Source organism: Mobula hypostoma, chromosome 6 (genome assembly GCF_963921235.1).
Source record: "Mobula hypostoma chromosome 6, sMobHyp1.1, whole genome shotgun sequence".
In the NCBI taxonomy this organism is placed as follows: domain Eukaryota; kingdom Metazoa; phylum Chordata; class Chondrichthyes; order Myliobatiformes; family Myliobatidae; genus Mobula; species Mobula hypostoma.
Window position 1 is genome coordinate 53,702,540 of NC_086102.1, and position 22,658 is coordinate 53,725,197.

The 22,658-nt window shown below is 39.3% G+C and overlaps 1 protein-coding gene across 1 annotated transcript in view; it reads left to right on the forward strand.

Annotated features, from left to right (window-relative positions):
* arl13b (ADP-ribosylation factor-like 13b) overlaps positions 1 to 22,457 on the forward strand; it is a 35,490-nt gene extending 13,033 nt beyond the window's left edge. Inside the window, exons 4-10 of the mRNA XM_063052520.1 lie at positions 3,696 to 3,801; positions 10,702 to 10,904; positions 12,886 to 12,991; positions 13,689 to 13,902; positions 14,053 to 14,160; positions 15,171 to 15,266; positions 22,387 to 22,457. Of these exons, the coding sequence (XP_062908590.1) occupies positions 3,696 to 3,801; positions 10,702 to 10,904; positions 12,886 to 12,991; positions 13,689 to 13,902; positions 14,053 to 14,160; positions 15,171 to 15,266; positions 22,387 to 22,457 (904 nt within the window). The remainder of the gene's footprint in view (positions 1 to 3,695; positions 3,802 to 10,701; positions 10,905 to 12,885; positions 12,992 to 13,688; positions 13,903 to 14,052; positions 14,161 to 15,170; positions 15,267 to 22,386) is intronic.
* Positions 22,458 to 22,658: the final 201 nt, after the last annotated feature.

Here is a 22,658-nt window from a genome sequence, read left to right on the forward strand (position 1 = left end):
CAATTGAATTACTACGGAAGTAATTATTTATTGTTACATATTGTTCATAAATAGAAACTATTCTACATAATTCACAAACCACTTCATTAATTGTTGTGTTCACTTTAAGAGATGATGTCTGACATAATGATGTCAGTGTAAGGCAACTGCTTTTGGTTTTGTTTGTAATGGAAGTAAAGGGTTGCGGCTTTCAAGCTCATAAAATGACTCATGTTTTATTCACAAAATCCTACAAGTGTATTGCTACTTTGCTTGTTCAGTTTTGCTTGTTCAGTTAATGCACTGATTTGCTTTTTATGCTTTATAACTGTCTCTATCATGCTGTTTCTGTAGTTTATAGAAGGTTCGCATTTCTTTTGATTAGTAAAAGACCTTACTTGTCCTGTTATCCCTTTGAATCGCTTACACATTCGATCATACTGACCATGCGGTTTTATCTCTAAATCAGTAGCAGGTGTTTTCTGGATTTTATCCCGTGCTTTCATGGTATCATTTAGGAGCTATGTTTCATTAGATTCAATATTGATCATATATTCCGTCCAGTTTCTCGCATTAAACTTAACAAATGGAATGTTTTATTCAAGTAGGAGCTCAAATGCTCAAATATCTGTTCCCATGTAACTGGAGATTCTGTAGTTGGTTTTTCGACTTCAGACGTTGCTTTAATTCAATCTTAGTTTGTACGCTCTTTTTATTATTTGGTGATCTTGAAGTATTTATAGTATTACAGCCAAAATTTTAATAAGTTGTTCTGCAACCCAAGTTTATTTTTTTCTCTTAATGCTCTGCCAGCTTGTAAGTATGTAAATTCTCTCATGCACTCTGCTGGCCTGTGCAAGTTTATTATCTGTTTATCTGTGCTCCACTGCTTGTATAAATTTCATTTTTGACAGTCTATCAGCTTGCATGTTTAATCCACACTCGACCAGTTTTGCACGCGGATCTACCGAATTGCATTTCTTTAAGAGAGCAGTGTAGCAGTCCTCACTCCTAACACCCATCCGACGATGTTGAAGTCAGAACTAATTCTCTCTCAGATAATTTGGAACATAAAGAGGAAATTCTTACCGCTTTTGTTTTGGCGCTGACAATTTCACTTTTGGCTTTGATTGTTGCAAGTTCTGAATCTCCACAACCGTGCTGCTGACTTCGCCACTTGTTGGATTTTGATGTTAAAATCCAAGGTTCTTTCAGAAGTTAGAAAATGGGGGCAAAACTTGTTCCTTCACGATCATTTTATTAAGTGTTGAAAGAAACAGGAGCAGGAGCTAGAAGCAGAAGTCTTAAATTCAAGAAGTTTAAGATGGCGCTGCTTTGTGTTCAGCTGTTTTGTACCTTCGGATAAGGAAAAATCCATTTAAATCTATAGATAAGATTTAACCAGTTAGAAAGCAGCTATGCAATACTGGTAGTGCCATGTTAACCAATGAGTATGCACTTATGTAAGTAATTTCAGAGTAAAGAAACATACAGAACTTTCTAGAATTATACTTTGTATTTTAATTGTTAGAATGCAAAGAAAGATACAATTATAGGCTAATCTAGAATTAAACTGTCGGATGCAACAATATTTAAAAAAGAATCAAAATGTAAGAACAGCCCAGACATCTTAATTTCCTACCTTGTTATAAAAATGAATTGTCTTTATAATGTACAGTGCTTGATGTAAGAGAAAAATATATTCTATTGCAGATTTCAAAATTACTTGAAATATGAAACTCAAATAAAATCAGTGTTTTGGAGAAGCATGATGATGCTTTTGGGCTGCGTAGCACAATCCTTGCTGATTTTATTTGATGCAAACGATACACTTCACTGCCTGTTTCAATGTTTTCTTGTACATGTGACAAATAAAGCTAATTTCTTTTATCTTTCTATTTAAATATCCACCAGCTTTATGCACAAAAATGCTTTGCATCAACTTACCATGAATCTTAAACACAATAAATTCTGCAGATGCTGTAAATCCAAAGCAACACACACAAAATGCTGGTCAGGCAGCATCTATGGAAATGCATGAACCGTCGACATTTCAGGCTGAGACCCTTCTTGAGGATGGGAAATGCAGAGGTGGGGTAGGGTGGAAGAGATGACAAAATAAAAAGGTAGGGAGAGGGAAAGGATAGCTGGAAGGTGATAGGTGAAGCCAAGTGGGTAGGAAAAGTAAAGAGAGGGAGAGGAAGGAATCTGATGGGAGAGAGGTGGACATAGGAGAAAGGGTAGGAGGAGGGGACCCAGGTAGAGGTGATAGGCAGAGAAGGTGAGCGAAGGGGCCAGAGTGGGGAACAATCAGGTTGGAGGCTATGCAGATGGAATATAAGATGTTGCTCCTGCAACCCGAGGGTGGCCTTATCGAGGCATGGACAGCTGCTCAGATGCTAGCAGAGGTTTTTTTAAAAATTATGCTCAAAGCTAAAATGCAAAAATATGTTGTTTCATAGAAACATGTCTAAATTTGTATATAAAATTTCCTTTGAAGCCTAATTGCTGAGATTAATATACAAAGTTGAAGTCAGAAGTTTACATACATCTTAGCCAAATACATTTAGACTTAATTTTTCACAATTCCTGGCATTTAATCTGAGAAAACATTCCCTGTCTCAGCTCAGTTAGGATCACTACTTTATTTTAAGAATGTGAAATGTCAGAATAATAATAGAGAGAATGATTTATTTCAGCTTTTATTTCTTTCACCACTTTCCCAGTGGGTCAGAAGTTTACATACACTTTGTTAGTAATTGGTAGCGTTGCCTTTAAATTGTTTAACTTGGGTCAAACGCTTTGGGGTAGCCTTCCACAAGCCTCTCACAGTAAATTGCTGGGATTTTGTTCCATTCCTCCAGACAGAACTGGTGTAACTGAGTCAGGTTACAGTTTGTAGGCCTCCTTGCTCGCACACGCTTTTTCAGTTCTGCCCACAAATTTTTTGCGGCCGGCTAAGAGTCTTTCAATTCTTGTTGGGGGATTTTTGCCCATTCTTCCTTGCAAAAGGCTTCTAGTTCTGTGAGATTCTTGGGTCGTCTTGTATGCACTGCTCTTTTGATGATGTTTCCTTCCTTTCGTACCCTTTTTTCTCCAAACATACCTTTGCCCATTGTGGCCAAAATTCAGCATCAGAAGTTTGCAAAGGAACATCTAAAACAAGCCTAATACATGTTGGAAACAAGTCCTGTGGACTGATGAAGTTAAAATAGAACTTTTTGGCTGCAATGAGCAAGCTGTGATACTTGCCAAAGGGGGTGTTACTAAGTACTGACCATGCAGGGTGCCCAAACTTTTGCTTCGGGCCCTTTTCCCTTTTGTTATTTTGAAACTGTAAAAGATGGAAATAAAAAAAGTAATCTTGCTTAAAATTTTAAAGAAATCTGTCATCTTTAACTTTATGGCTTTTGGAAATCAGATCATGTTTTACTGGCGTAGCTATTCACAGTAACAAATGTTGACCGGGGTGCCCAAACTTTTGCATGCCACTGTATATGAACTAATGACTGTCTAATCCCTTTAAAGACTAATCTTCCTTCAAGAAATGTGAAAAATATGAGATCACCCTAGAGCATCCCAGGAAGTTCAGTTGCAAATGCCCAAATGATAATTTAGCCCATTTTCTAAGTGTCTGATAATTCACCAAGTATGTTATTACTATTGGTAAAATGAACAGTTAAATTGAAATATAATCAATGCTTTGTCTATTTTAGATTGGCAAACAAACAAGATTGTGTTGGTGCTTTAGGAGAGGCTGAACTCATAGAGCGCCTTTCATTGAAGAAGTTGGTCGATGAAAATAAAAGCTTCTGCAAAATTGTAAGTACCTCTGCAGTCAATTATTTCAATAAAAATTCTTTCCATTCTTCTTCACTGTTAAAGCTGTTGTGTTATCACAGTGATTTTTTTCTTTCCTCTCTATCATCTTAATGTCTTTCCTGAACGAAGGTAATAAAGTCTAAAGAGAACATATTATTGATTTTTATGGGTTTCTATTGTATTTCCCAGCTCACAAATGCAGATCTCATTATTACACTTTGTTATTTGTGCTTCTGAGCTACTAATTGTTACTGTTACTATATTTGCACTCAGTATTTGTTCCCATTCATATTGTCTGAATGGAAACAATACCTCAACACCGTCAACGTTGATATTTAATTTGCATACTTTAATATTTAAATATAACTTAATATCTAATAAGACCAGATTTTGTATTCCCATCAATATTTTGGTACATGAAGCTGCAGAAAGATTTGGCAGTAGTTACTTTCTAAAAATTACATCAACAGCAGCCTTCATTTATGGATTTTTGTTCAATTTCCAGGTTAAGCAGGCATGACGTATATATTCTCTTTTATTAAAATCCTAATTTTTTTTTTAATGCTCAAAGAAAGATTAAGATTTCTTGAATAGTATATCACTAAACATGCAAAGGAAAATATATCTTAGATCTGGTCCCATTTAATGAGCCTGTTAATACTTCAGGATCCTTTGGAAAGAGTGAACACAGTTTGATTGAATATCCCATTCATTTGGAGGGTACAATAGTTCAAACTGTGGTTGGCATCTGACTGTCTCGAAGGACAATGGGTGATGATCAAGATCACAAGCCTGGACGGAAGGTATGGAGATCCTGAGATGCCCAGTTGTCAAGATCCCTCTCTCTGCTTCACCAGTGCAATCCACCAGCTTGGCTGCAGGAGCTGCCGTAAGGATGTTCAGTGGTGTCCAGCTGTCTTAGGCACTCCACTCTGGATTTGCTATCTGAGTTCACTTCCGTCGTCGTCGCCTCTCCTGAGGCTGCCCACAATGTAGTGGGGCTATTTACCCATAGCTGGGGATCTGGTTCACAGGCACCAGGGCGTGTCTACACACCAGTGCGTCAGCATGCTGCATGTGCAGGGGCCAGATCTCCTCCCCGTCTTCTGTAGTTCAGCCTTTGTCTGAAAGGAGTCCATTTCTGTGTGTCGCCAGTGAGAGGGCAGTACATGAGGCTTGCTGTTGGAGAGGCCGTATACTGGCAGGGAGAGACTTGCCAAATGGAGAGATGGATGTGCAAGTCTGCTAGCCAGCAGTAGAAGCTAAAGTGAGAGCCACAAGCATTATCCACCACACTACCACACTAGATACATCACAACAACCATTTTCAATCTAAAACCCATGTATTATGACTAAGTAGTGGGCACGTGGCCAAGTGGTTAAGGCATTCGACTAGCGACCTGAAGGTCGTGAGTTCGAGCCCCAGCCGAGGCAACGTGTTGTGTCCTTGAGCAAGGCACTTAACCACACGGTGCTCTGCGACGACACTAATGCCAAGCTATATGGGTCCTAACGCCCTTCCCTTGGACAACATCGGTGTCGTGGGGAGGGGAGACTTGCAGCATGGGCAACTGCTGGTCTTCCATACAACCTTGCCCAGGCCTGCGCCCTGGACAGTGAAGACTTTCCAGGCACAGATCCATGGACTCGCAGGACTAAGGGATGCCTGAGTCAGGGTGGGTTGGTTCGTGTACACATACTATATGTGGGAAATTTGTGGAACAGTGGAAATCAGATTTTTTCACAGTGCTCAAGAAAATTATATTCTAGTTAAAAGCAAGAACAGTTAGCGTGGGTTGAGCCAAATGGTAGGTAGCGTAGCAGTTAGCGTAATGCTATGACAGAGCCAGTGATCTGGTGTCAATTCCGCCGACGTCTGAAGGAGTTTGTGTGTCTTCCTCATGACCTCGTGGGTTTCCTCCCATATTCCAAAGACATACTGGTTAATAGATTAATTGGTCACACGTGTCTAATTGGACATTGTGGGCTCCTTGGGCTGGAAGGACCTGTTACCAGGCTGTATCTCAAAAAAAAGAATCCGCTAAGCAAGCAATAAGACAATATAGATTATGAGAGTAAAGTAAAATTTAAAACAGTATTTTTTTTTGTAATTATGTAAAGTGAATGTAGGCTCCTTGGAAGATGAGAAGGCAAATTAATAGTGGGTAATGTGGAGATGGCTGAGGCTTTGAATGACTATATTGTGTCACTTTTCACAATGGAGGACATCTCAAATATGGCAAAGAGAGATATAATGCTCATCATCCCTCTGCAATTGAACCTTGGACTTTTTGACTAACAGACCCCAATCAGTTAAGTTAGACAACCTCTCCTCCTCCACTCTCACCATGAACACTGGCGTGCCTCAAGGCTGTGTGCTGAGCTCTCTTCTGTACTCCCTTTTCACCTATGACTGCGTTCCTGTACATGGTTCTAACTCCATCATCAAGTTTGCAGACAACACCACGGTGGTTGGCCTGATCAGAGGGGATGACGAGACGGCCTACAGGGATGAGGTCCAGCACCTGGCCGCACGGTGTGCCAACAACAACCTGGCCCTTAACATCCAGAAGAGCAAGGAAATCATAGCGGACTTCAGGCATGCTAGGAGCCACACTCACATCACGTCCACATCTACATCAACGGAGCTGCAGTGGAGCGTGTATCAAGCTTCAAATTCCTTGGTGTCCACATTTCCGAGGATCTCACCTGGTCCCTGAACTCCTCCATCCTGATCAAAAAGGCGCAACAGTGCCTTTATTTCCTGTGGAGCAGCAAGAAAGCTCACTTCTGTCCCAGGAGACTGACGGACTTTTACCACTGTACCATTGAGAGCATACTCACCAAGTATATCTCAGTGTGGCGTGGCAATTGTCCCATATCTGACCGCAAAGCACTCCAGTGTGTGGTGAAAACTGCCCAGCGGATTATCGGCACCCGATTCCTCACCATTGAGAACATCTACCATAAGTGCTGCCTGGGCAGGGCAAAAAGCATTATCAAGGATGCATCTCACCCTAACCATGGACTTTTTACTCTCATCCCATCTGGTAGGCGCTACAGGAGCCTCCGCTCCCGCACCAGCAGGCTGAGGAAGAGCTTCTTCCCTGAGGCTGTGACCCTGCTGAACCTCTCATCACAGCGCTCAGCAGTGTTGCACCCATATTGTACTGTCTCAGTACTTTTATATTTGTGTGCTGCAGCAGTTACTTTTTATTTGCAGTTATTTTGTATATAACACTATTCTTTGCATTTCTGGTTAGATGCTAACTGCATTTCATTGGCTTTGTATCTGTACTCGGCACAATGACAATAAAGTTGAATCTAATCTCATGGACGCAATGGCAGGTGAAGACCTTGATACGGTCGTTAATACTAAAGAGGTAGTGCTGCACCAAACTAGTGGCCTTAGAAGTAGGTCAGGCCCCTGGTCCTGATGGAATGCATACCAGGGTACTGAAAGAAATGGCATAAATTATAGTAGAAGTGTTTCTGATAATCTACTAAAACTATCCGGACTCTGGGCAGGTCCTGGCAGATTGGAAGACACTGAATGTCAACTGCTGTTTTTTTAAAAAAAAGGATATAGGCAAAAGGCAGTTAACTATAGGCCAGTTAGCTTAACATCTGTAGTCAGCAAAATGCTTTAAGCTATCACTAAGGAAGAAATGGTGAGATGACTGGATAGTGGCGGTTTCCTCAGGAAGCGCAAGTCCTGTTTGCCAGACTTACTAGAGTTCTTTGAGGATATAATAAGTGCAGTGGATGGATGTTCTATACTTGGATTTTCAGACGCGTTTGATATGATGTGGTAGAAAAGACTTAGGAAGTTGAGGTAAGCCATAAGAAGAGTATTGGTTAACTAATAAGAGACGTACAGTTGGGATAAATAGGTTTCTCTGGTGAACAGTGTGCTGCAGGGATTGGTGCTGGGCCCGCAGCTGTTCACAATATACAAAGTGTTTGTACATTAACCATTTGGAAGAGGGGACCAAATGCAATGTTTGCCGATGAACTATATAGAGTGGGAAAACTAAATTGTGCAGAGGATGTGAAGAGTCTGCAGAGATATATAAGCGAATGGAGCAGAGTTGATCAGATGGAGTACAATGCTGGTAAATGCAAAGTCACCCACTTTAGAAGGAAAAATTGGAAGATGGGATTTTTTTAATGGTGAAAGATTGCAGCATGTTGATGTGCAGAGATTCTAGGGAGTGCTTGTGTATGAATCACAAAAGACTGGTTTGCAGATACAACAGGTTAACAGGAAGGCAATGTTGTCCTTTATTGCAAGAGGAATTGAATTTAAGAGCGGAGAGATCATGCTGTAACTATACAGGGTACTACGGAGGTCACAGCTGAAGTACTGCATGTGGCTCTGGTCTCCTGACTTGAGAAAGTATATACCAGCTTTGAAGGTGATGTGGAGGAGATTCACCAGGATAATGCCAGAGATGATGGGGTTAGCCTACAAGAAAAGATGCAGTTGCCTGGGACTATATTCACTGGAATTCAGAACAATGAGTAGAGGGAATCTTTTAAGCACATATAAAATTGTGAAAGGGATGGAAGCAGAAAAGTTGCTTCCATTGGTAAGTAGAACTAGAACTGGGGGACTATAGCCTCAATATTTTGGGGATTAGATATAGGACTGAGATGAGGAGGAATTGCGTTTTCCACAGAGGATTGAATCTATGGAAATCTCTGCCCAGGGAAGCAGTTGAGGCTTAAAATTATTTAATTGGCTTATTAAAGTTCTTTCTATGATGTGTATTAATTACTATCACAGAACTTCTTCTCAAAGCTAAAGGTTTTGTCTCCCTTAGTCACCTAATACACTCAGCTGTATTATTGACATACATTCAGCGGCCACCTTATTGGGTACCTCTTGTATCTCATAAAGTGGCCGCTGAATGTATGTCCATCGTCTTCTGCTGTTGTAGCCCATCCACTTTGAGGTTCGATGTGCTGTGTGCTCAGAGATGCTCTTCTTCTCACCCCTATTGTAATGCGATGTTATTTGAATTACTGTTGCCTTCCTGTCAGCTTGAACCAGTCTGGCTATTCTCCTCTGACTTCTCTCATTAATAAGGCAGTTTTGCCCACAGAACTGCTGCTCGCTAGTTTTTTGTTTTTGTTTTTTGCATCATTCTCTGTAAACTCTAGGGCAGGGGTTCCCAACCTTTTTCGTACTGCGGACCGGCCGAGCGGGGGGAGGGGGTAGGGTTGCCAACGTACAAGAGTAGCAGTCAAATATGTCGGGTTACCCCGAGAAAGACTACAATGACCATGAAGCCTTGGGCGGGCACCAGTGCGCATGCGTTTACGTACCGATTTCTTAAAAATTGTTTTCACCGATTCTGTTGGCGGCGGCGGCGTGTTAATCACGACTGGAATATAGGTGATAAGTGGCTAATACACACAATTTCGTTTCTGAAAGGGTTTATCTAACGAATTTAATATTAAACACACAGCGCATATTTTCCTCGCGTGAATGTAGCGATAAGACAATTATCAGGGGAGGACAGGGGAGCTTGAAGTGTTGAACGAACTTCCAGTAGAAGTGGTAGAGGCAGGTTCGATATTATCCTTTAAAGAAAAATTGGATGGGTATATGGACTGGAAAGGAATGGAGGGTTATGGGCTGAGTGCAGGTTGGTGGGACTAGGTGAGAGTAGCGTTCGGCACGGACTAGAAGGGGCGAGATCGCCTGTTTCCATGCCGTAATTGTTCCATGGTTATATAAGTCACTTATAATAGCATCATAACATTTTAAGTAACGTTTGGATATCAAACACACAAGCGCATATTTTCCCCGTATGAACATATAAAATCATTGCAACACACCAATATCGCTGAATCAGTGGGAGCCCTGGGCTTGTTTCCCTGCAACAAGATGGTCCTATCGAGGGGTGATGGGAAGACAGCGATACTCGAAGGGGGTTCCTTATGTCCAGTCTATTCCGCAATTTAGTTTTCGTTGCGTTCATTGCAGAGATATGTTGGAAATGGAAGCAACGTTTTCAGTGCTTTCCTGACTATCTCAGGATATTTAGCCTTGACTTTGATCCGGACATCTACGCTCTGTCCACCAGAGAAAGCAGGATCTCCCAGTGGCCACACATTTTAATTCCACATCCCATTCCCATTCTGACATGTCTATCCACGGCCTCCTCTACTGTAAAGATGAAGCCACACTCAGGTTGGAGGAACAACACCTTATATTCCGTCTGGGTAGCCTCCAACCTGATGGCATGAACATCGACTTCTCTAACTTCCGCTAGGCCCCACCTCCCCCTCGTACCCCATCTGTTACTCATTTTTATGCACACATTCTTTCTCTCACTCTCCTTTTTCTCCCTCTGTCCCTCTGAATATACCTCTTGCCCATCCTCTGGGTCACACCCCCCCCCCTTGTCTTTCTTCCCGGACCTCCTGTCCCATGATCCTCTCATATCCCCTTTTGCCTATCACCTGTCCAGCTCTTGGCTCTATCCCTCCCCCTCCTGTCTTCTCCTATCATTTTGGATCTCCCCCTCCCCCTCCAACTTTCAAATCCCTTACTCACTCTTCCTTCAGTTAGTCCTGACGAAGGGTCTCGGCCTGAAACGTCGACTGCACCTCTTCCTATAGATGCTGCTTGGCCTGCTGCGTTCACCAACAATTTTGATGTATGTTGCTTGAATTTCCAGCATCTGCAGAATTCCTGTTGTTTGCGACAAAGTTATGGAACTTGATTTCCAGACAATGTTGAAACAGCAGTTTCTTCAAATCAACTGTTTCTATTGCCGATTCTGTCTGCTTAAATGCAAATGGGAAATGCATCCCAACGCATGTTGTCCTTTTTAGTGAAGTAGTAATTGTTCACTGAGCATATTTTTTTCCCATTTATATCAATAGCAACCATGTTCTGCTGTTCGGGGATATGGAAAAACATTGGACAAGGCAATTAAGAAAGGCCTTAAATGGCTTTTGGTTACCATAGCAAAGGATTATGACAACCTTCAAGAACGGATTGAAAAAGATGCAATGGTGCAGAAGGCACGGGAAGACCAAGAGAAACGAGAACGTGTAGAAAGAGTACGAAAAATCCCAGAGGAGAGGTAAAAGACCAAACAGTTATGCTTGCCTTACTTCAAAAATTTCTAATCTTCAACATTATGACTTTTGAAACATTTCTTCCAAGCTCTTTGAAATTTCCCCAGTTTATCATTTTTTAAAATTGCTATTCCCTTCTTTCAGTTAATCTGTCTTTGGGACATCTGTTCTCAAGGTGAGACTTTCATGGTGTTTTCCTTTCATCACTCGATGTTGCCTTCACCTGTATCTCGCCAATTTCCTGTATGTCTGCACTTGCTTCATCCTCCTGTCATATCGGGGATAGGGTTCCCTTTGACCTTACCTGCAATCCCAGGATCTCCGTAATCCACACATCATTCTCAGTAACATCTGCCATTTCCCATGGGATACTGCCATGAACCACATTTTTCCCTTCCCCGCCAACCCCCCAACTTTCTGTAGAGATTACTCTCTAGGAGTCTGCCCTGTCCACTCGTCTCTCCCCACTGATCTCCCTCCTTGTACTTCTCTCTACGAGTGGGACGAGTACTACACATGCTGTACACGTCCCTTACAACCACTCAGGCCTCCAAACAGTCCTGCCAGGTACGGCGACACTTCACCTGCAAATCTTTCGGGGCTGTCTATTGTATCCGGAGATATGGAGAAATCTCAGCACCTCTTTAAGCACAAATGAGGTTGGAATTTTCCACGTGCTCGGGTGAGGACGGCTAAACTTTCTGGGTCCTGTGGTATTGACTTCCCATGACCTTTCCTAATTTCATCATCGGTTCTTGCCTGTATGTAATGTAGGAGTCATCAGGTGAATGATCCCTTGTGTCACTAGTAAAATTCTTTCCATCGCTAATGAGCATAATAGCCCAAGAACCCGAACAGTGCCTAGGAACATATCCAGTGAAGAGTTAATCAATCCTGGGACAGCCTTGATTCATGTGTAATCCACATTCTGCTTCCCTGGTGTGGTGCAGCCAGATTTTAAAATCCTAGAGATGTTTTGCTGGCATTGAGGCTTTAAATATTGCTTCTGAAACTGAGCCATGTGTGTTGTCTCTACACTCACTCAGTACCATTTGCCAGGATGTTGAAAATGCTGTGTATATGTTCTGTTTTCAAAGCGCTTCTGCTAGTTGGACTGCAGGATACTTTTGTTCTGCTGCCCACTGGCGGTCCCCTTTGTTTCTAGTCCATTAAGATGTCAAAATTCAACCTTCACATTTCTAAACATTATGGAAAAACTCAAGTGTAAATAATATGCATTGAGCAATATTTAAAGAAAAAATATTTATTAATATAACCAATGTAAAGTTCACATGAATCTGGGTCACATATAGAGTCCTTATTTTAATGCCTAGTGGACAAAATTCTTATATTCTAAAAGGCATTGATTCTATTAAATGCAATCACAGTCACACAAGTATCTCTGTGGCAGGGTGGGGGGGGGTGGGGTTTGAATTTGCCATATTTACCATTCTGGCCTATAAGTGACTGACTAGTTCCACACTATCGTCGTTAACTCATAAATCCCACTATCATGTCAGGAGCAGTTGTGTCTCACAACTGAAGACAATGAAATATGGGTATAAAGCTAACACAAACACTTACCAGGAATTAATTTTCAAAATCTAATCGCTGAAGGCAAAAACAATTCACAGGAAAATCAGAATCAGGTTTATTATCACCGACATGTGACATGAAATTTGTTAACTTAGCAGCAGGAGTTCACTGCAATACATAATGTAGCAGAGAGAGAAAAAATAATAATAAATAAAATCAAATAGACAAGTAAATCAGTTACGTATATTGAATAGGTTGTTAGAAAATGTGCAAAAACAGAAATACTGTATATTAACAAAAGTGAGGTAGTGTTCAAAGCTTCAAAGTCCAGTTAGGAATCGGATGGCAGAGGGGAAGAAGCTGTTCCTGAATCGCTGGGTGTGAGCCTTCAGGCTTCTGTATCTCCTACCTGATGATCTTGATATTATTTAAACATTCATGTCTTTGCAGAGAACTGAAAGAAAGGGAAGATGCTAAAAGAGATGGACACCTGTTAAATCAAGATGACGGTGATGAACCAGATCCACAAACAAACCCCTTTCAACCACTACCCAAGGTCACTTCTGTGGTGGGTATTGGTGTATCTGCTCAAAATCTTCCTGTCAACTTTTAAGGGTATCCCATTGAAGTGTTCAATTTTAAAATAAACATCAGCTGGTAATGTCTAACTGTAGTTAACGTTAATGTAATTTGATAATTTTAATCTCGTGGTGTCTGTGGCATAATGTAGTTAAAGGTTTATAGTAAAGACTGACTTCACCTTTGGCACTTATTGTTTGTTATTCCGTTTCTTCCAGTACTTATGCTCTCCTGACTTCTTGTTCTCTAGTTTGTTTACCTGGCAGTATTTTTGTGTTATTTCTATTTTTCAGACAGGTACAAAGTAATTGTTAATTCCTCTGCTATTCCTTATGCTCCTTTCTAAATACTCCTATCTCTGCCTGTAAGGAGCTCAACCTGCCATTACAAGTATTTTCCTTTTTTCTTTCTCCCTCATCCTACAATTTATTTAATGTTCAGACCTTTCTGGTCTTGTATTCTATCTTGCAACTTTTAAACTCGTTTTCATGGTTCAGCATTGTTAATTTCCAAATACTCTGGTTGCTGAGATCATTTTAACAGCTATTTTAACAGCTTTGTTAGCTTCTTTGGAGTTCATTCTATCTTCATCTCTCTTGTCAACCATGAATGAATCACTTTCCCTGTTGGATTCTGTGCATTAAAAGGATTTTTGTTGTTTATGTTGATGTCAGAATGAAGAGGAAATCGAAGGGCAGAAAGAAAAGAACAATCGAATCCCTAATGGAGAACCTCCACTAAATATTGCAGAACAGGGACCATCTAAGATGGAAAAGAGTACCAGAGATACTGTTCCAAATGATCAGCCACTGAAATTGGGTGCCACTGCAGAAGCAGTAACTGATAAACTCCAAGTACCTGGATCGCACCAGAAAATGCAAGACTCTGGTAATTAAACACTGTTGCTTGGAAAGTGTAAACAGTGTGTCAAATTCCTATGTAGTATTCTGTTCAAATTTAAAATGGATGTTATGTATCAATCTTCACATTCAAATGTTCATCTTTTGCTGTATATTTACAATTGTGTATTTTAAACAGTGACAGGGAAGAAAAAGTCCAAGAAGTTTCGTATGAAGACGAAGAATACTGTAGAACCAGGCAATGTAGGGGATGACTCTGGAAATTTAAGCGTAAATCGTTTGTCTGGTAAGTACAAACACTTTCGGTCTGATACACTCACAGGGAAACAATGTATTGACAGTAAACAAGTTGCTTGAAATGAATTGATCACCAAAAGGAACACATGGATTTAAGTAGTGTGTGTGGATTAACATAAATAATACTTTATTTGTGAAATTAATGTAGTTATTAATAAGATTAATCAGTACATCTTTACCCTTCCCAAAAATCTGATTTCTAATTGTATATATTGCATAATGTTGGGTCGTTCAAATTAACACAGATCAGGAGAAACCAACCAGTTGCTTTGTGTCTGTTGAACAAGTATGGATGAACAACAGCCACAGTTAAGTGTTTGCTAAAATCTATATAATTGTAATGTAGCAGAACTTTTAAGAAGCAAGTTACTGGTGAGGTAGGAATAAAGAAGGAATATGATACTGTTCTGTCCAAATGAAGGTCTGAGTCCTTTAATATTGTGATGCTGGATATTCAAAGTCATTTTCCGCATGTACTTCACCCGATTGTAAAATGAAATTTCATTGCTTGGTGTTTGTAAAATGAAGAAAATTATTTGCAATAGAATAAATGCCACACACCACTATCTCAAAGCAAATGTCAAATAGGAAGCAAGTATCAGGAACATTTGTTTGTTTCCCCTCATATTCCCTTTTCAATCTCAATTAATTTTTTTATTGCACCATTATCATTGAGTGTTGAGACATCAACAATCTGCTGAAGGAACTCAGGAATTTGAGCAGCATCTGAAGTGGGGAAAGAAATGGTTGATGTTGCAGGTGAAAACTCTGCTTCAGGACTAAGAGTGGAATGGCAAGGTAGCCAATGTAAAATTGGGAGGTGAAGAAGTGAGCTGGAGGCCAGTAAATGATTGGTGGATGTAAGATTGATGAAGTGTAAACAGTGTGTCGAATTCCTGTGTAGTACTCTGTTCAAATTTAAAATGGATGTTATGTATCAATCTTCACATTCAAATGTTCCTATTTTGCTGTATATTTACAATTGTGTATTTTAAACAGTGACAGGGAATGAAAACTCCAACGAGTTTCTTATGGAGATTAAGAATGCTGTTGGACCAGGCAGTGTAGGAAAGTTAAGCGTAGTACGTTTGCCTGGTAAGTGAAAATATTTTCAGTCTGATACACTCACAGGGAAACAATGTATTGACAGTAAACAGGTTAGTAAACAGGTTACCTGCTTAGTATTTCCAGTACTTTCTGTTTGTATACCCAAATTCAAGATTGTTCTCTGCTCTGAAATGAAATATTTAACAAAATTGAATCTATATATTTGGTCTTCTCAATGTGCATTGACTCGCTAGCAATAGTAGTATTATATTTTCATACTTCATTGGTAGCACTTTATGTAAAGGTAGAATTTTAAGTTTTATCCATTGGCTCTTGCTGGTATATCCCATTGTAGACATTATTGAAAACAGGTTCTGCTATAAATGTAGTCAAGAGTTGTACTTGAATGATCCCCTGATAGGGTATTTTGGCAGATCAGCTGAATTCAATGCTTGCAGCAGAGATACACTTATTAGGTGTAAATTTTTTGGTAAAAGTTACGATAACCTCCAGAAAACTGAACGGAAATAAGGAAAACATAGTATGTTAATAAACAATTAGGAATCTTATTCTCTTGTAGTCTTTCAGGTTACCTAATTGTCCTTGTAATTATTTACAGTGGAAGACTACTTGTATGAAAATGAAACATTTATCCACAAGTTTACACCCTTTATCTGGTCTTTTTAATAGTAAGTCATACAGAAACAATAGATATAGTTGTCCACACCATGCGCATCTCTCTTGCACAGATACATATGTCCCTGGGCGATTATATAATCTCTCTTCCATGGCTTCAATTAAGTAAAGGCCCCTGTAACATCCTTAAAAATTTTTAATAATATTTAACTAAATGAAGCCCTTAGTGATCTCAGTTTGAAAATTCATATGATGGGAGGACTTCCGGGTCATCAAGGGAATGGCGGCGTAAGGAAAAGGTCTCTCGACAAAAAAGAAGGTAAACTGCCCCAAAATCGAATTTAGACAAATACTTAATATTGCATAACTATATTAATAAAAGGGGCAAGGATGATGTCTAAGAACAAGAATAAAAAGTCCGCTTTGAAGGCTGATAAACATAAAGAGACGCAGCAAGGCGACGGGCCTAGCTCCCCCACGGCAAGCCAGGACGGAGATAATGAGGGGGAATCGGTGACTTTGTCTTTGATTCTCGGAGAGATTCGCGGGTTCCGACAAGATAACAGCAAACAGCTGGAAGATATTAAAGGAGAAATAGTAAAAACTAACTCGCGGATAGATGAAGCCGAAGCGAGGATTGTTGGAATTGAAGAGAAGCTACAAAACGCCGAGGAAGTGATAGCAGAAATGCTGAAGCTACAAGACCAGCTCCAGTGGAAGCTAATAGATCAAGAAGGCCGCTCGAGAAGGGAAAATGTGAGGATCTACGGAGTTCCCGAAGGAACCGAAGGTAAAGCCGGATTGATGATTCCCTTCGTGGAGAAGCTGCTTAGAGAGAACCTTGATATACCGGACGCAAAAGACCTACAGATAGAAAGGGCTCACCGCGCGTTGGCACCACAGCCCCCGGCAGGCGCCCAGCCCAGATCGATTCTGATCAGATTTCTCAGTTACAGAACGAAGGAAGAGGTGCTTAAAAGAGCATGGCAAAAGAAAGGTTTCATGTGGAACAACTGCAGAATCAGTTTAGACCACGACTACGCACCGGGGATTCTTGCCAGACGGAAGGAATACATGGAAACACGGAGGGTCCTGAAGGAAAACAACATCAGATTCCAGACCCTGTATCCAGCTCGGCTGAGAGTCTTTTACGACGAAGGGACAAAAACTTACGCTACGGTGGAGGAGGCAATGTTGGACCTGGCGGACCAGGGACTACCTATTAAAGTTATCACCCAACCGGAGTCGCTGCTGGAGAGGATTCGGCAGAAGTCGTGGCAGTTAGTGGGGCGAGGACGCTCCACTCGAACCAGAGTGTCAAACTACAAGGAAAAGCTGCAAATATTCAGACACGAATGTACAGAGAATACAGATTAATTAAGAGAAATGACTGAAAAGAGTAAATCGGACTTAAAAGTAAAATGAAAACTGGTAACTGAAAATAAACTAGGCGGAATAACTTGAATGATAGCAATATGGTCGAGACATAAATAGGAGAAAATTCTCTATGATTATTCAATACTGCTGAGGGCCCTCTAACACAGGGTGAAGATAGAGGTTATCCCTCTGAACTGAGGCGGGTCGGTGCTCAGGCCTCACTGTGGGAAGTCGGGAAAAATTTTCAAATGTTATACGTTCAGAAATGTCTAGGGTGTGGTTATATGTCTTGGTTTACTGTTGAGAAGGGATTGCTTACTGTTTGGTTAGAAAAGGAGAGTGCTTTTTTTCTACCAGAGAAAAATGCAAACTGAATTGGTAAAAATAATTTCCTATAATGTTAATGGGGTTTTGAATCCAATTAAAAGAAATAAGATTATGTCTAACTTGAAAAAAGAGAGGGTACAAATAGCTTTCCTCCAGGAAACACATATGAGCCAATCTGAACATGGAAAATTAAAAAGAATGGGCTTTAAGCATATATTTTATTCATCATATAAATTGAGTCACAAAAGAGGGATAGCTACTTTAATATCAAGTACTCTTAATTATGAACATATTTCAGAGACTAGAGACAAAGAAGGACGGTTTGTAAAAATCACAGGAAGAATAGAAGGTACAGAAATAACATTGCTGAATGTTTATGCTCCTCCAGGTAGTGAATGGTCATTTTATAGACACATTTTTGACCTAATGGTCAGTTCTCGAGGGGTAGTAATTTGTGGAGGGGATTTTAATATTAGATTAAATCCTATATTAGATTCTTCAAGAATAGTTACTCAGAATAAACCTTTGACTCGGAAAGTGAATTCATTGATGGGGGAGTTGGGAATTATAGATGTCTGGAGGGAATTACACCCTACTAGTAAAGATTATACATATTACTCTTTCCCTCATTCAGCCTATTCAAGGATAGACTATTTCTTTATCTTTAATACAGATAGACTCAGGATAAAAAACTGTAATATTGCAACAATTGATCTGTCGGATCATAGCCCGGTCTCTATGTCTCTAATCCTGGAAAGAAAAATGAGGAAAACACTATGGAGGCTAAACTCACATATACTCAATAACCCGAAAGTAATGGAGAGATTAAGGGGAGAAATCAAAGAATATCTAGACCTTAATGACACGGGAGAAACATCACCAGTGATATTATGGGATACATTGAAAGCTGTACTGAGAGGGAAAATTATTTCCATTACTACTCACATGAAAAAAATCAATGCACAAAAATTAGCAGACCTTCAAGAAAAATTAAAACAACTTCAAGTTGTAGATAGCAACAAAAGTAATTCAAATCGAAAACAGGAAATTAGGAAATTGCAAAGTGAAATTGATGATATTTATACGTTGGAAACTCAAAGAAATTTTCTTTACCTGAGACAAAAGAATTATGAAGTAGGAGGTAAATCAGCTAGATTATTAGCATATAAATTACGAAAACAACAAGCAGACAATACAATTCATAAAATAAAGAATCCAAAGACAAAGCTTGTGGAGAGTACAATAGGGAAAATTCAAGAGAGTTTTGAAACATATTATCGAGAGCTGTACTCCCAACCCCGGGCCCCCAATGAGCCCTATATAGACAGTGTATTGAATTTTTTAGATCTACCTAAACTTACAGATTTACAAAATGAACGTTTATTAGAACCAGTAACTGTCAAAGAACTGAACGTGGCTATCTCTAGGTTAAAGGCTGGAAAGTCCCCGGGTTCTGATGGGTTTACCTCAGAGTGGTACAAATCCCTGAAGACACAGTTAGCCCCATTACTACTTAACACCTTTAATTTGATCTTGCAGAGAGGAGAAACTCCACCTTCCTGGAGAGAAGCGATTATTTCAGTTATTCCTAAAGAGGGTAAAGATAAACTAGAATGTGGCAATTATCGGCCAATTAGTGTTCTTAATTTAGATTACAAACTATTTACATCTATATTAACGCGCAGATTGGAAAAGCTTTTACCTGGTCTAATCCATTTAGACCAGACTGGATTTATTCAACAAAGACAACATAAGGAGAACTCTGTACATATTAGAACAGGTTAATAAGAACGAGACAGACAATGGTAGTAGGATTGGACGCTGAGAAAGCTTTTGATTCGGTTAGTTGGGCATTCCTATACAGAGTGTTAGGAAGATTCGGCTTTCAAGAAAGGTTTATTAAAGTAATTCAGACTCTATATGACAGCCCTACAGCCCGAATTAAGATAAATGGGGACCTCTCTGACTCCTTCATTTTAGAGAGAGGCACTAGACAGGGATGCCCAATTTCTCCTCTCCTTTTTGCGCTATATATTGAACGACTTGCCCAACTAATAAGACAGAGCGAAATCGTAAAAGGTATCAAGGTGGCAGGGATTGAACAGAAAGTGGCGTTATTCGCAGATGATGTTTTGGTCTATCTGAGTGAACCAGAAAAATCATTTATAGGATTGTTTTCACTGTTGGATGACTTTGGGAAAATATCAGGTTATAAAATAAATGTAAAGAAAATGCAGGTTATGTCCCTAAATTATACACCATCCAAAAAATTGCAGGATACATACGATCTTAAGTGGGAAGCTAAATCATTAAAATATTTAGGAATAACCCTGCCAAAGGATCTTTCAACACTGTCACAGGTAAATTATGGGCCATTAATCTCAGAGATAAAAGCAGATATGCATAGATGGAATCTTATCCCCTTTTTAAGTTTAAATTCAAGGATAAATACTATAAAAATGAATATTCTTCCTCGGTTATTGTATCTTTTCCGTACTTTACCGGTGGAGGTGGATGATAATCAATTCAGGGAATGGGACAAATGGATTTCCTGCTTCATTTGGCAAGGAAGGAAACCTAGAATTCGATATAACACCTTACAGTTAGGGAAGGAAGGAGGAGGTATGGTTTTTCCTTGCCTGAGAAATTATTTTTATGCCTCACAGATAACCCCTCTGTTATATTGGTGTAATAGGGAATATAAGGCTAGATGGAAGGAAATAGAATTTGGATTAGTTGACAGTTTTCCTCTTCAGGCCTCAATAGCTGACAAAGTATTGATGGCCCAGTTGGAAAAATTTAATAATGCTTGGATAAATCTTACATTAAAAGTATGGCAGAAGGTGGTTAATTCATGTGGAATTAATAACATGTTAAAACTCTTTAGATGGTGTGCATATGATACCGAATTCCTTCCCAACAGAGGAGATAAAAGATTTGAGCTATGGATAAAGAAAGGTCTTAAAACCTACCTCTCATTTATAGATAAAAGAGTATTACAAAGTTTCCAAATCCTGCAGGACAAACATGGCCTAGAACATTATGACTTTTTTAGGTACCTTCAAATACGAAACTATGTTAACCAGAGTTGTAGATATACAGACCTATCAAAAGTAGAATTAGAATTTTTCAAGATTCTGAATTCGGCTTGCAGTTCAATACCTAGTAAATCAGTTTCTCGCCTATATAATGCACTCTCCCATGCTAAAACTGTAAATACACTGTATATTAAAGAGAAGTGGGAGAAAGAAGCGGGGTTGGTACTTTCAGAGGAGGCTTGGGGGAAAATCTGCAGCTTTCAATGGTCCTCGACTAATTCTTTGACTTGGAGAGAACATTGTTGGAAAAACATTATAAGATACTTCAAGACCCCATATCAGGAAAAATATAAAGATACAAATGTGATGTGTTGGAGAAGGTGCGGCTCCAAGGAGGCGAATCATTTTCATATTTTCTGGGATTGCCCTAAATTAAGTCTATTTTAGGAAGGTATTCATAGAACATTAGTTAAGGTACTTAGGTCCCAGATACCTCTGAACTTTGAGACGCTCTATTTGGGGCATGTATTGTTCCTTGAACAGAAGGAAGATATAAAGTTGCTGCAGGCCCTCTTAGCGGCAAGTAAGAAATCAATCACTAGAAAATGGCTAAATCCAATACCACCTACTTTGGAAGATTGGTACAAAATTATCTTGGAAATATTTAAAATGGAAAAGTTGACTTACTCCCTGAGAACTCAAAAAGAAGCATTTTATCAAATCTGGAATAAATGGATTGAATATATAACCCCAATGCGAGCAGACTTTAGATGACTCTCCTAATGATTTATATTGCTCTTCTCATCAACACAGTAATATTGCTAACGTAAACACCCCTAGTCTAAATGTTTGTTTTTTTTTTGGAAAATAGAGAATTAACACAAGTAAAGGGAAAGATTTGGGAAAGTGATAAAAAAAATGAAAAAATTAAGTAAGTAAGTACATAGGGATTGGATAATTATGTCTGCGGGCAGGAACAAGCATGAACAAATTGGGATATAAACACCTACAATGGTTGGTATATAGGCTTGTATGCAACATTTTAGACCAGTGGAAATGGTCCAGAAGGGTTGTATGGAAACTATTATTACCATTTTTCTTAACAACTAATTTCATTACTTAGCCTAATAGGTTAGATTTACCACAGTACATAATTATCTATTTAAATGTTTATTTTCCTTTTATATCATCTCAATGTGTACTTAAGAATGTATAAATAATTGTAGTTTTATATATATAAAAAAATGGAAAAGGTTATATGTGTGAAAAAAGTATATGATAATTGTGAATTCCTTATCCAAATAAAAATAAAATAAAAAAAAAAGAAAATTCATATGATGATTGCTCATGGGGCAGTTAATGCATTTTCATTGGAGAATAATTTATTGGCTGAGGTGTCAAAATATAAATTAACATGGTGTGTTGAGAAATGCACAGAGCAATGCAATAAAATTCTGTAAGACAAGAGATTCTGCAGATGCTGGAAATATCTGCAGGTCAGACAGTGTCTGGAAATGAATACACTGTTGACATTGAATCCTGATGAACTGTTTCGGCTCAAAACGTTGACTGTTTATTCACTTCCATAAACACTATCCTGTAATGTCAGTAGGGCTAAATGTATAAAAGATATTTTGCTGATGGCGACCTACTCCCTACACAGAAGTTCAATGGCATGTTTTCGGACGAAATGGAATTGGCACAATTGCTTTGTAGTTTTGATTCTACTTAGAAAACTTTATTGTTTCTACAATTAACTTGGTGTATTTTCCATATAACCTGTTTTGCAGAGCTTGACACTAAGTCAGTGACACGACTCCCAACAATTCAGGAACCAGACTCTGAGGCCGATGATGTCTGAAGGTCTCGGCGGTCTGAAGGTCGTGATTCTCTTTAAACAGAAAAAATTGTATGTATAGTCACGACATAAAAAAAGTTGGTTTATGAAATCAGGAAAGACCTGTGGGACCTACCACGAAGAAGAAAAAGAATTGAATATTGCTCCAGAAATTGATCCTTTGTACTGAAAAACACTGGCATGTTAGCAATGCAAAACATGACA